Raw genomic sequence first — 13,949 nt, forward strand, 5'->3', positions numbered from 1 at the left:
AACGGTGGCTGGAGGTACAAGTTTCAGTGCAGCAACATGGCAGAGTCATTCAATAAGTTGCTATTAGGGATACATGGTATGCCCATGAATGCAATTATTCAATTCACCTTCTATAAGCTTGTTGTCTGGTTCAACGATAGACACGCCCATGCATTGCAGTTGAGGAGTGATGGAGAGATATGGGCTCTGAAACCAAAGGCACACCTAGAGAAGGCAAGAGAAAGGGCTGGCACACATAAGGTTGCATGCTTTGACCATGCCACAGGGACTTATCAGGTCGAGCATAGGGGCAGTACAACATCCGACGGCGAGGTCCGAGAGGCGAGGATACATGTGGTTGTCCTCCAAGATTTCAAGTGCACTTGTGGTAAACCAAGGCAATACCACTTTGTATGTTCGCATTTGGTGGCAGCAGCTAGGCATCGCAACTATAATATCGAGAAGAGGATACCTCACGAGTTTAGTGTCAACATGCTTGTGAACACATGGAGCCCCCCCGCTTCGTGCCTTTCTAGGACCCTAGAGAGTGGCCTCCATATGATGGGCCGAAGTACATTACGGATCCAGCTTACCGTTGGAACAAGCGTGGATCAAGGCAGAGGATGAGGCATAGGATGGTTATGGATCAGATACTCGGAAGAACTAGGCGTGGGAGAGGAACTCCATTTGTTACTGATCCCGAGCAGTATGAGTGCGGTAGTGCGGTAGACTTGGCCATAACTCACGAAGTTGACATTGGCAGATTAGTGAGGTAGGACTATTGGTTTATAGTATTATTTTATATTTGTCTTATCATATATTTAATTATGCATGTCTCAATTTATGCTTGTATTTGTGTCAATTACTTATACATTTATAAGTTCATGTTTCATTGTACATTGCAATTCTAATTCATTCACATTTTTTGTAGGATGGAGCAATTCCACTTGCTCAACCCGACGTACGAGGAGACCCACCGAGGACGTCTCGTTGCGCTGGGGCAGGTAATAATCTATAAGTTTTATTCGTACATGTGTTCGTGAAGTAACATGTGACTATGTTATATTCGATGTAGGACCTTCCGCACCTTCGTTCTAGGACCCATAGTGGGTTCTTGGACATTCGGTATGATGATAGGTACACTCCTTTACTGCAAAGAGCTAGCCTAGATGTCATCTCCTTTTAGGTTCATCGTGGGTTGCCCAAGTTCAACTTAGTGGCAATAACTGCGTTGGTAGATAGGTATTAAAGTGAATCATTGCCTCCATTCATAGCCATTTGTTCATGCGATTGACTTTTTGACAAGTAATCTTGCTTGGTCTTAAATATAGGTGGCGGCCAGGAGACTCACTAGCTTCCACCTACCTTTTGGGGAGATGACAGTCTCACTTTAGGACTGTCAGAAGATGCTAGGCCTAAGGATTCATGGGAACCTAGTCACCGAGCAGTGCAGGTTAGAGGGCTGGAGAGCATGAGTGGAGGCCTTCCTTGGGCGTGAGCTTAGCGAGCAAGGGGCTCGCACTTCTAGAGTTCCCATCTCATGGCTACGTACAGAGTTCGCATAGTGCCCCGAGGAGGCAGATGAGGAGATGGTTGGGTACTACTGTTGGGCGTGGATCCTACACCTTTTTGCTTGTGTTCTCTTTCCTGACGTGATGGGTGACAATGCATCCTAGATGTGGATCCACTGCCTCAGTGACTGGGACTAGGCGGGTCAGTACAGCCGGGGCTCTGCAGTCTTGTGTTTTCTATACCGGCAGCTGTGCGAGGGGTGTCGTCGGTCTATGGTGAACCCGTCACTTGGTGGATACGTATACCTATTATAGCTGTGGATGTGGGCTTGTTTTCTAGTTGGTCATCCAGAGGTACTGGCTCATCGTGAGTGGTTCCAAGGTTAGCCTCCAAGTCACCAGCCGATGTAGGCATACCTTTGGGACCAGGTCAGGGTTCCGCACATGAGGATAGACCGAGCGTACATTGAGTACACGAACGAGCTAGATTCACCGATGGCGTCTAGTGTAAGTAAATTTTATTTTCCATGCTGCTTTTAAAAGGATTAGTATACCATCTAACATCTTATTTGGACATGTTGCAGGTGGAGTGGGAGCCGTATGGTGGAGAGGACGCACTTCCTTTTCAGCTGAGCAACATCTGTGGGGCCGACGACTACTTCTATAGGATGAGGTGCCCTCTAAAATGCTTCTATGCTGTCGAGTACCACCTGCCAGATAGGGTTGCACGCCAATTTGGAGTGAGATAGCTTTGGCCTATTCCTCTGTTCTCGACTAGCATGGACTTACACAATTAAGTGTTTTGATATTTCAAATGTCTCATGACGATGGTCCATTTCTTATAATATGGTGCCACGTACGTGGATTATTGTAACGATGACATACGTGCAGGTTGGATCATCAGAGGAACAAGAAGATTTTGACTGGGAGAGGCACCACCAGTCCTACATTGAGGAATGGGAGGAGATGCACGACAACCTGGACGACAACAATGAGCCGCACACGAATCGTGAGTTCAGGCGGTACCAAGCTTGGTACCAGCGTTCGCCATGGTGCAGGCTTAGGCTACAGTGGACCGAAACTGACTACGCCGACATCGAGTCCTCCAACGATGAAGACACGATGTATGACCGGTCCACTCATGCAGGAAGGTAGGTGGAGGCAGGACCGATCTTGGACAGAGTGGTAAGCCAATCGCCTTATTTTGTTACGTTGAGTTACATAACAATACATTAGATGTTCTTGGACCGACATTAGGAGTTATCTATTGTAGTTATTGCAACCTTCGAGCCGTATAACCCTTATAATAAGTTACATTCTTATACAAAAGAAAACAAAACTAAATGCTATCTGTTCAGAAGTCTTATTATTGAAAACTTTGTTGCAGGGCAATACACTGAGAAGCTCAGTTGAAGAGATCGAGCGCGTTCGGCCGAGAGTCAATGATGACTACATACTTGGCTTCCTAGATGTAAGATTAAAAATATTCTTTCAAACAAATCATTAATACGTTATATTCTTTCAGTTAACATAGTTTTGTACAATAGAGGCTGTCACGTCGTCTACGCCGTGCAGCTAGTCATTGTGGTTGTAGGACAAACACGACGCATGACGTGTACGATCCTTCCACAAGAAGAGGAGCCTTGGGTTCCTCTAGTCAAGTAGCTACAGGGGACGGGGACGAGGATGAGGAGGCCGACGATGACGATGACATGGACAAGAGGCACAATGAGCTTGGGCCCTCTCAGCTCCATGACGCTCCATCGGCTCATCCTACACCGCCTCTAGGCACTAGGCGACGCCGTCCGCGTGACTCTTACACTCCAGACACCAGCGCTCTGGGTCACAAGGGTAGGGGCAAGAGTAGGAGACAGTGAGGGACGTGGTAGGTGTTACTATGAACTATTGTGAATTTTGTATTTACTTTTCTGTAACTATTCGGGACTATATGGACATTGTGGACTATTTGGACTTTGCATGACATATTATGTTGGTTGTGATATTCGTTGTAGTTGCATTATGCTTGTTGGATGATTAAATGTTTAGAATATATATTGATGTCTCTATTTGTAACTGTGGATGCTCCTAATACAAGACCGTATCTTGCGATTTTTTTGCGTGAACCTTTAATCATACTACACTTGTACAAAGGCACAAATGTAGTACACAGATTAACTATAAATTTATTACATGTATAATCTAGGAATATTTGTACATATGTTGTGTAGAAGAATCTAGGATTACCAAGCAACAGTGAACGAATCTATGCTTTTCAGACAATAAACATAGACTTTTCAGATACACGGACAACATCGAATTATCACATCACCGATATAGACTTTTCAGATACACGGACAACATGCAAGGAAGCACAACTCAACTCTATCTCCACCATCCATCTTATGACTGTTTGATCCAAGGGCTGAGGTGAAGAGGCACACGGATCACTGACATGGCACATTGACAGGCCTCCATTCCTCCTCTCAACCTATAAATAATCACTCACTCTCTCTCATTCACACAAACAACAAGGAAGAAGAACAGTCCTCAGCATTTGCTTTCGTTGTAATACCAATGTCTGGAGGGTCGTCCAGAGGGAGAGGAAAGGGGAAGAAAACTACCTGGGGGTGGGAGGGTCCTCTTGGTCCCTGATTTCTTTGAGGAAGCTCTTTATGAGAGGTTCCCAGTTGAGAGCAAAAGTGATTTCACCAAAGAGGCACCACTGAGAGGATACGATGAAAGGAAAGAAGAGTGGCCAAAATGCATGCATGGTGAGGACTGCCTAGTGCAGATGTTCACCGAGGGAATAGATGGAGGTCGTCGTTTCTTCAAATGCCCGTGAGCATGGGTAATTGCTATTACTATTTGTTTCTTCAATATGTTTGTCTTGTATATCACTTACACTGACATACTTTTTGTAGTCTTCCTTGGCCGAAGAAAATTGTGGGTTCAGTAGGTGGGTCGATCCTCGACCTATTTATCCGCATGCGGAGTACATCTAGTACCTACAAGACCGTATCTTCGATCTAGAAAGGGAAGTTAGCAGCGGTTACAAGGACGATGAACAGGACGACAACAACAATGGTGCCGATTCACAGGAGGCACTCTGCAATGATCCATATTGCACCTGCCCTAACCACAAGAAAAATGGGCCTCCCCCGTCACCCCCGCCACCACCACCAACAATAACTAGAGGCTACTATGGAGAAGGTGCAACACAATTTGCTATGTGGCCACACTACTAGGATGACTTTATCTTTTTCACATGTACCCAGGTTTAATTACCTAAGGCATGTTAGGTTTAATTACCTAAGGCATGTTAGGTTTAATTACCTAAGGCATGTTAGGTTTAGTCAAAGAAAACTTTGTACCCAGGTTCGGTACATGTAGTCACATGCCATTTAATGTGTTTCGTGTGTTGATTTCTATAATGCCGTATGTCGTTAACTATTTTTTGCAGCACGTGTTCAAATGGAAATACGTCCGTATCATTAAGCGGAATATTAAGACCATTGATAATGAAAACAACCACATAATGAAAAGTTCGATACTATGCCACATTACATAATATATTAATACTACAACTAAGTGCCGACAGTAGACATAGGGGCAAATGCACTTCTAAATCCTCAGTCTGAAACGTACTGAGTAAGCAACTCATCATTCGAGTACCAGTCCTCTATTACAACCCTGTTGCTGTGGCTAGGCTCAACTGCGTTGCTCTGACCTGGCTGTCGCTTGTAGTAAGCGGCCTTCGCTTCATCTGCGGCCCCTGCGGCCTGAGTGAAGAACGCGTCGTCATCCTCCTCTGCCTAGTAAGCCCTGCCTCTGCTAGAGCGATGAGCTCGCTCAGTCTGCCAGTGTCGTCGTCAGCCTCCTGCGCCTGAATGCCCACCTCTGCTAGAGAGACGAGCTCGCTCAGTCTGCCAATGTCGTCCTCAGCCTCCTGCGCCTGTATGCCCGCCTCTGCTAGAGCAATGAGCTCACTTAGTCTGCCAGTGTCGTCCTCATCCTCAGTCTCCATCATCACACAACACAATCGGTGATTGAACGGTGCGAACCAGCTCGTGATCTATGGCCATCTAACTTCTTCTCCTTATACCTTGCATGAGCCACCTCTACAGCATGTTCCTCACTGCAACCAATCCCTTCATATATAAAATGCAATCAGTTAGCAACGTGATAATATTACATTTAAAACCAGGCAATAAAAAAAGGTTTTCAAGCACTCACTGGCACATAATGTAGCAACATGCTCGTTCAAGACCTGCATCTATACTCTTGTCTCCTCCCTTGCCTCATTCCTTGTCCTCTCCTCCTCTAACGTCGTCCGCCTCTCCAATCCCCATTTGTTAAGCCCAACATCGATCGGGTTACAAATACCACGCTGTCTAGCAAACTCACGCATCTTTTCTTTGTGATGTTTAACGAATAGGTTGACGTAGTCAGGTCCATATCCTCTCTTCCGTGCAATTACTTGCCTCTTCTTCAGTTCATCTAAGAACTTAGCTTGACCATCATAACATTCCCAACTGCATTTCCTAATGCTCTGTTCAAAATAAATATTATATCATATATGTCTTAGCAAAACAAACAAAATACAATTTCATGTTTACCAGAAAAATAACGAACCTCATCATACTCAATCATATGGCCGCAATAATGACCTATTCCAAGCTCCGAAGGGCCTAGGCCATAATTGGATTTTACACCACATTCGCACATGACAGGAGGTGCTTTGTAGATTACCCGTTCTTTCTTCTTTTCCTTAACCCTCCGCGGTTCTTCTAGCCATTGGTTCTTAGGACCATACAACCACTCCTTGAAACAACACTTCGCCATTGAATACACCTAAATAATGAGACATTAGTACATGAACACATATAGCTCAAGATTTTAACACATACACTTTGCACTTACTTCATGCTTGTTTGGACACACAAACTCCAATGTATTCTCAGGGTTTATCACAGTTCGATCTCCGCAATCGCACAGAGGAGGTTCCTCGAGTCGTCTAACTACGGCTAGATGCTTCTCCTTAGCCGTCATTGCCGGAGGGTTAGGGGGGGTGGAACCCACCTGCTTGAAGTGCTCACGTAGGATGTCTCCCTCTAAACCAATCGTCGAAAAAGAGGTACCTAGGATCAAACTTGTCTGCACCATCGATCCACTGAAAGAAAAATCACCTCTCATGGTCCTACACAACGAGATTCCAACAAAATATTAGTACCATACTTAAACAAATAAAGAAAAAGGATAGTACAAACAATTTCTTACATTAAACCGACTACATGTGTAGAAGCAACGCGCGGCTGTGTCCGGATGTTTAGATTGAAAAAACATGGGCCGGGAAACCACAGTCACAGTTAGGGACAGGAAGGTCAGGAGGAACGGGGGCATCTTTGCTAGACGCGTCGGGGTATAATTCTCGAGGACGACCCCGTTTTCGCCAAAACTCCTCCCGAAACATTTCTTGCATCTAACAAAACGGATGTAATTTAACAAACATAAATAAAAACATCACCAAAAAATATCAATGAGAACCATAACTACAATACAACCAATTTTGTTCTAAGAACCAAAAGCAATTAACATTATACCCTAAACCTAGGGTTTCTCATTTCATCCACAACAATAAACCCATAACATAACTACATGCGGCTTGGTTTGCTAGCTTTTTTCATGCCTTGGAATCAACCTACGGTTGTATAATACATATATTGAGGGATACAATGAAACCCTAAGTGATGACGATTCTTAGGTTCAAAAATCCGACTAATATGTACCGAATCGATGCGAAAAAACAAGGAGGTGAGCGAGTATACCTTGCTCTCGAAGATCTACGGATCAAATCAAGGTTTTCAAGGTCCAATATGTCGATTCGTGAGGTAGGGTGAAGTGGCGAGAGAAAAACCCGAGAGGGAGGGGAAATAAGAGGAAAAAACGCTCGGGGAAGAAGTGTAGGCTGGGTTAAATGCAGGTGGCTCGGCGCCATTCACTATGGCGCCAAGCCCCCTGGCAGGCCATTTCCCCGTGCCCAGGAGCTCGGCGCTAGTGACCGTGGCGCCGAGCCAAGGGTCTATTTTCGGAATTCTTTCCGTCAGGGATCTATTTATGAGAAACTTTAAAAAAAAGGGCCAAATAGTAAAAAATTCGGTATCAAACCCAACCGCATCGCGCCCTATTCCCTCCCACACTTTTTCTAGGGCTTTATGCCCTGAACTCCAAAGATTTGCAATATGCCCTCGGTTCTCTTGTCTCTTGTCGGATCAGCGGCGCACCGAAGCGAAAAGTGACCGACCGCCTCTCTGTGGCTCGCTGCTTCCATGGATAAAGGATCCATATCGCTGGTAGAACAGTGAGGTCGAAGCTTAGCACAGAATAATATATAGTGCCATCGAATTCCGTTCAGGGGAACGGTACGTGCCGGGGAAGCATGGGAGCGAGGAGGATCCGGTATTCCGGTGCAGATGTGGAGCCACGGCGTTCACAGGGTCACATACTCGCATGTGCCCGGGCGCCCGGTGAATAGGATGACGGCGGCTTCCGCCTGCTTCCTTCCTTCCTATGGAATCAAACTGTGAGGGCTTGATTTGTGTTATGGCAACGAGGAAGATGATCGATAGCAGTGGTCAGTGGTAGTACTGGTTTGATTATTTATCACATCGTTATGATAGGATAGTTTAGCTGGAACATCTATTTTTTTACTATACGCTTATTTTAATATCTGGTGAGTACGTTTTATGATGGTTGTGTTTGGTTTAGTTTCTTAAAAGTGTTTCTGCTGCCAAAAAAAAAACATCAATCAAGAAGCTAGAATCTGAAGCTCCTTCTTTAAAAGTAGCTGCTTTTGCGTAGTATAATTTTCACGTGACCTTGGATTATGTTTTACCTTTCGTCCTTTTGTTTTTCTAAATAGGTGGAAATAGATAGACATCTCATAACTGTTTCAAAGAAGGTACAGAGAGATGTATGTTTTATAGTTATTTCAACAAAACAGCATATAACTTTTTTCACAACAAATTTTCTATGGCTCATAGCTAAATCGAACATACTCGATATCATGCATGGAAGTAGTATTCAATTGTGAGAGAAAAATATTATCCACGCGCTGAAAAAATGCGGCTGATAAGACAAGCGAATAGGGCCCCAAAATTGCTCCATGAGTATAAAATGCTAATGGTTGTCGAAGTTTTAAAGTTAACGTGTAATCTGGTTACAACACTAAACATACATGTGACATGAGAGGATATATATCCCGCAGAAAAGATTTATGTTTAATTAAGATATGAACATTTTTGAAGAAAAAAAAAACAAGAATTGCAAGAGAGCACATGATTCGGTCTTACCGAACTATAGCATCAGGCGACTGATCTTGATTCGGTCTTACCGAACTATAGCATCAGGCGACTGATCCTCACCCCCTAATAAAAAACGAGAGCCTCCACTCCCGTGACCGATCTCAGCATGATAAGTAAATACTACGCAGTACAGTCCCGATCAGCATCAACACGGGAGTAGTTTCTAGCGACTCGTAGTATTTAGTTATTGTTAATCTCGAGATGAACTTTTTAGCAGCAGCATGGAGGAGTATCTTTTTTCAGGTGTCAGCGAGCAGAGGGAGATGATTGGCGCAGCCGGGATGCTACACGCGGGCAGATCGCGCAGCCTCGCTTGCGCTCATGTGCACGCCCTCGTGAACGGATATTTTCTCGATTTCTTTTTCCGTCGTGTATATAAACTGCTCTCGGTGGTCCCGCGGCGGCTCCTGGCTGTGGGGGCTCCACGTTGGTCACGTGGAACGGGCCGGGCCGCAAGATGTTGTTCGCTTGTTGATTTTAGCTAAGTTTATTCAATCAATCAACAGTATTTTCTTTAAAAAAAATCAGCACCAGCCAGCCCAAACCAGCGCCAACACCGACACCGACACCAACCAGCACGCTGGTTGTTTTTGCGTAGGCCTTGGGGTAGAGACCCCAATCTCCTTCTCCTGTTCCCGTCAGGCAGGGGCAGGCTACAGAAATACTACTATTTTTGCTCAGATTCTTTTTGGTCGAAACCGATTTTGGTCAAATTACATAAAAAAAATCGTCACTTCGGTTCGGTGCCAAGGTAAAGAATTCTCAAACCTAAAAAATCTTTATCTTTAGTAGAGAAAAATTTAGACATTGCCGCGGGCGCGTCGACGAACGACGAGTGCCCCAGCCACGAGGGCGCTTCGTTTCTTCGGGTAACTTCCGCGTCCGCCGTTATAAATAGCAGCCGAGCTCTCACCCTCCACATGTTAAACTGCTACGCCCACACGCCTCCCCAGTCAACACAGCTCGGCTCGGCTAGCGAGCTCTCTCCTCTTATCTACACAGTCCCCGACGCCCGCCCGCACCGCTGCGACTGCGACGCACCGACCCCTTCCCTACCTGCCTTCTTCCTCCTCCCGTCCAATCGGTTTCACCATCCACCGTGCGCGCGCTCCACCCGCCGCAGTCGGCAGACTGCAGTCGTACTGGCGCGGTGGACAGGGAGAGGCTAGCTCTATACTAGCTAGCTAGTGTGTTTGGGAGCTAGGCGGCCGGGGTTGATTGCAATTAATTGGGGGAGGCGGGGGTGGGTGATGTACGGCGCGCCGGTGCCCAAGGACCTCAACCTGCCAGCAGCCGCCCTGCCGCAGCCGACCAGGGCCGGTGCGAGGACGCCACCGCAGCAGCAGCAGCAGATGAGCTCCCCGGGACTGCTGCGGTACAGGTCGGCGCCGAGCACGCTACTCGGCGAGGTGATGTGCGGGGATCAGGAGCACGGACCACCACCGGACCACGCCGCCACGGACAACGTCCTCGCGCGCTTTCTCGCCGGGCACCACCACTCCGAGACCCGGGACTGCAAGCCTCCCCGCCCCGCCGCTGTCGCACACTTCATGGACGAAGCCGCCGCCGCTGCGTCCATGGCCGCCTCGCAGCAGCAGCAGCTCATGTATCAGTCGCAGCAGCAGATGGCCGCCATGGAGGGGCTGTACCGCAACGTCAGCTCCGGCGGCACGGAGCACGGTGCGGCCGTTGGCGGCGCTGGTGACAACAGCCTGATCCGGCAGAGCAGCTCCCCCGCCGGGTTCCTCAACCACCTGAACATGGACAACGGTAATTGGTTGCCTCTGCCTCGTCTTGTACTTGTACTACCTTTTTCTTGGTTTCTCCAGAAGTAGTAGCATCCCAATCATGCGCTAGGCGCCTAGCTTTCCATTTGCGGAGCGGGGAACTGATCGCGACCGATTAATTCGCCGCCGCGCGCGGCTTGCACCTTGCAGGGTACGGCAGCATACTCCGGGCAGGCATGGCCGGCGGTGGGTTCAGGACGAACGGCGGCGTCAGCGACGCGCGGCTCAAGGGGCAGATGAGCTTCTCGTCCCGGCAGGGGTCGGTGATGTCGCAGATCTCGGAGGTGGGCAGCGAGGAGCTCGACGGCGGCAGCAGCCCCGAGGCGGCCGGCAGCAACGCCAGCGGCGCGGCGCGTGGGTACAGCGGCATCCCGGGGTACCCGATGAGCGGCTCGTCCGGCGCCTGGACGGACGAGCCGTCGCCGTCGCCGACGTCCGGCGCGAAGCGCCCCCGCGACTCGGGCCCCACGCCGCAGAACGTGCAGCAGCAGCGGCTGGCGCCGCAGCTCAGCCTGCCCAGCGGCGGCAACAACGGCGGCGGCAAGCCGGCGGCGGCCTCGGCGGAGATGGCGGCGATCGAGAAGTTCCTGCAGTTCCAGGACGCCGTCCCCTGCAAGATCCGCGCCAAGCGCGGGTGCGCCACCCACCCGCGCAGCATCGCCGAGCGGGTTCGTGCCCTGCAGACTGCGGCCAGCTGCATTCCTATCCTGGCTGCTACTCTTGAATTTTTACTCTAGCTTGGTTTTCCAGTCCAATCAAAAAAAAAGAAAGAAAGGAAAAAAAAAACTTGAAACTGATTCTTGTCGCTGTCGCCGTCAGGTGAGGAGGACGAAGATCAGCGAGCGGATACGGAAGTTGCAGGAGCTCGTGCCCAACATGGAAAAGGTAACCAAACCTAGCCCAAACCCCAAGAAAGATCGATAGAACAGTGAAACGTCACAAGATTGAACAGAACAGCCCACGATAGATAAACTGACGGCCTGTTGTTATGCGTCCGGTTATTGTTGATGACTGCAGCAAACCAACACTGCCGACATGCTGGATCTGGCCGTGGACTACATCAAGGATCTTCAGAAGCAGGTCAAGGTATATGCCCACATCCAAAAACCGTTCTTTTCTGCCGAGGCCGCAGCTGATAGTATAGGAACTTGAATGCACGATTCAGTTATCGGGTCGCCCTGAGCCATCAGAAATGCTGCCATCAAGTAGATTTGCCCTGTGGTTGACGGCAGGGGTAACTTTGATAAGGCTTATCCAACTACATGATCCAAAAAGAATATTAATTCAAGTCGTGTCCCTGTCGGCATGGACACTCTGATTAGCTTAAGAGCGTCCAGATTATTAATAAGATGGTATTCGAGAGAAAACAAGAACAGTACACTCGAATGTCAAAAGGCGTCCAATTCTGTTCATGGTTGCTCATGGTGGTCGTCTCTGGTTCGTTCCAGGTGCTGAACGACGGCCGCGCCAACTGCACCTGCTCCGCCGGCAAGCTGCTGCAGGACCAGTTCACCAGTTAAAAAGGAGCCGCCGCCGGCCTTTTCTCGGTGCGATGCGATGCAATGCGCGGCCGTGGCCGCAAGGCCTGACTGACGCCTCCGCGCCGGCAGGCGGCAGCTCGCTTCCTCCTCCTCGCTAGTTTGGTCCTACTAGTAGTAAAAGCCGTCGAAGTAGTACCAGTACGTGTACGTGTTCAACTTACATAGTTAACTTACATGAGGAGGTAAGGATATATGGAGTTGAAATGAGAGTAGTCTGTACATGCAAATTCGTTAAGCAGGCAGAGTTGGTTCTTGCTACAAGGCGTGGTGACTGTGTATCTTGTCTTGCCCCGTCTGTCCTCGTGACGTACACTCGAGCAGTTACGCTACACGTACTACATGCATGCACCAAATGCAAATTCGTTAAGCAGGCAGAGTTGGTTCTTGCTACAAGGCGTGGAGACTGTGTATCTTGTCTTGCCCCGTCTGTCCTCGTGACGTACACTCGAGCAGTTACGCTACACGTACTACATGCATGCACCCAATCCAATCCGACTAGTAGATGCATTGCAACTGTTGTGTCTGTCTGCGTGCAGGCAGTGTCGTCCAAACTCCAAATGCATTTCCCTTTAGGGTAAGCCAGCGGCCGTATTTAACAGCTACCTGCTCGTCCTCTTGTCTCCATCCAACAACGAACAATAATGGCATCCTGGACTGGGAACATCGCCTCCTCGTGCAGTCGTGTTGCATTATTTCAGCTCGTTCGGCTGCACTAAAAAAAAGTACTGTTCATACTGGTTTTCACTGTTCATATTAGTTTTTTTTTAGAGAAAAACACTACTCCAGCTGAAAAAAAAAATGACCAGCCAGCTGATCTATGCCAGCCGAACACCTTTGTGCCCAAGTTGCTAGTAGAGGTGCTCCGGCTCTTATACGAGGCACATGCTTTCGCCAAAAAAAAAAAACGGCGGCACATGCGCCTAACGGGCTTTAGTTCAAAGAAGAAACCAGTAGAATTTGCAACTACGTACCGGTTTCTACAACATTTTCAAGCACCAAACAGAAAAAAGGTTTGTATGTTTTGAGTATTGTCGGTGTTTCAAACAAGCACCGGCTAGTGAATTTATAATTGTTGCGCGTTAGGCTCGGATGGTGTACTAAAGGACACAAGGTTTATACTGGTTCGGGCAGAACGTCCCTACGTCCAGTCCGCTGCTGCTCATGTTATTAGTACCGAAAAAGGTTCGTAGTAGGGGTACAAACGGTCGAAAGAGGGACATGTCCTAAGTCTCTGATGAAAAGGTCGAAAGAACACCAAGAGCTCAGTTGCTGCTTGGCTATGTGTTGTGTGTCGAAAACGACCGATCAAAAGTCGGTCCCCTTCGTGGGGTGCCTTGCCCTTTCTTTTATAGACCAAGAAGAAGTAGGGGTTACAGATGGTAGAAAGAGAAAAAAAAAATCAAAGGTAGAGAAGGTCCTTCGGGGGAGCCGGGTCTTCTTTTTCCCACGTGCCTGCCCTGCTAGCATGGCAGACCGTGTCAGGGATGGCGTGTTCGCCGATCCTTATAGGGCCGTGCCCTGGCCTCTGTCAGCAAGTGGGTGCGTCCCATCCTACGTCGGCGGATGGTGCGGCATGTCAGAGGGCCAAGCTGCGACCCTTCGGAGAGTAGACGGGGAAGTGACCCTACGTCCGTCACCGTAGGTGATGTGAATTCTGTCTTGGATCATAGTGGTTGTCGCATGCTTGTGTTAGTATCCACGTCCGAGGACTGATGGCGGCGCCTACAACACTGTGGGACAAAAGTCGGCGCCTACAACACTATTTGGGCA

At 48.3% G+C, this 13,949-nt stretch overlaps 1 protein-coding gene across 1 annotated transcript; it reads left to right on the plus strand.

The window, feature by feature from the left end:
- The first annotated feature begins 9,779 nt into the window (after positions 1–9,779).
- On the plus strand, positions 9,780–12,496 carry LOC136552014 (transcription factor bHLH130-like). Its single transcript, XM_066543559.1, has 5 exons — positions 9,780–10,621; positions 10,789–11,306; positions 11,458–11,523; positions 11,656–11,724; positions 12,087–12,496. The coding sequence occupies exons 1-5, from the start codon at positions 10,102–10,104 to the stop codon at positions 12,156–12,158; spliced, it is 1,245 nt and encodes a 414-aa protein (XP_066399656.1). The 5' UTR covers positions 9,780–10,101; the 3' UTR covers positions 12,159–12,496.
- The last annotated feature ends 1,453 nt before the right edge of the window (positions 12,497–13,949 follow it).

This window comes from Miscanthus floridulus, chromosome 4 (assembly GCF_019320115.1).
Source record: "Miscanthus floridulus cultivar M001 chromosome 4, ASM1932011v1, whole genome shotgun sequence".
In the NCBI taxonomy this organism is placed as follows: domain Eukaryota; kingdom Viridiplantae; phylum Streptophyta; class Magnoliopsida; order Poales; family Poaceae; genus Miscanthus; species Miscanthus floridulus.

Bases quoted from the DNA above. Each gene is read 5' to 3' on its own strand.
- LOC136552014 (XM_066543559.1), top strand. From the start codon at position 10,102: ATGTACGGCGCGCCGGTGCCCAAGGACCTCAACCTGCCAGCAGCCGCC. The intron at 11,307-11,457 runs GTTCGTGCCCTG...TGTCGCCGTCAG, and splicing joins CGCGCAGCATCGCCGAGCGG to GTGAGGAGGACGAAGATCAG. The intron at 11,725-12,086 runs GTATATGCCCAC...GGTTCGTTCCAG, and splicing joins ATCTTCAGAAGCAGGTCAAG to GTGCTGAACGACGGCCGCGC.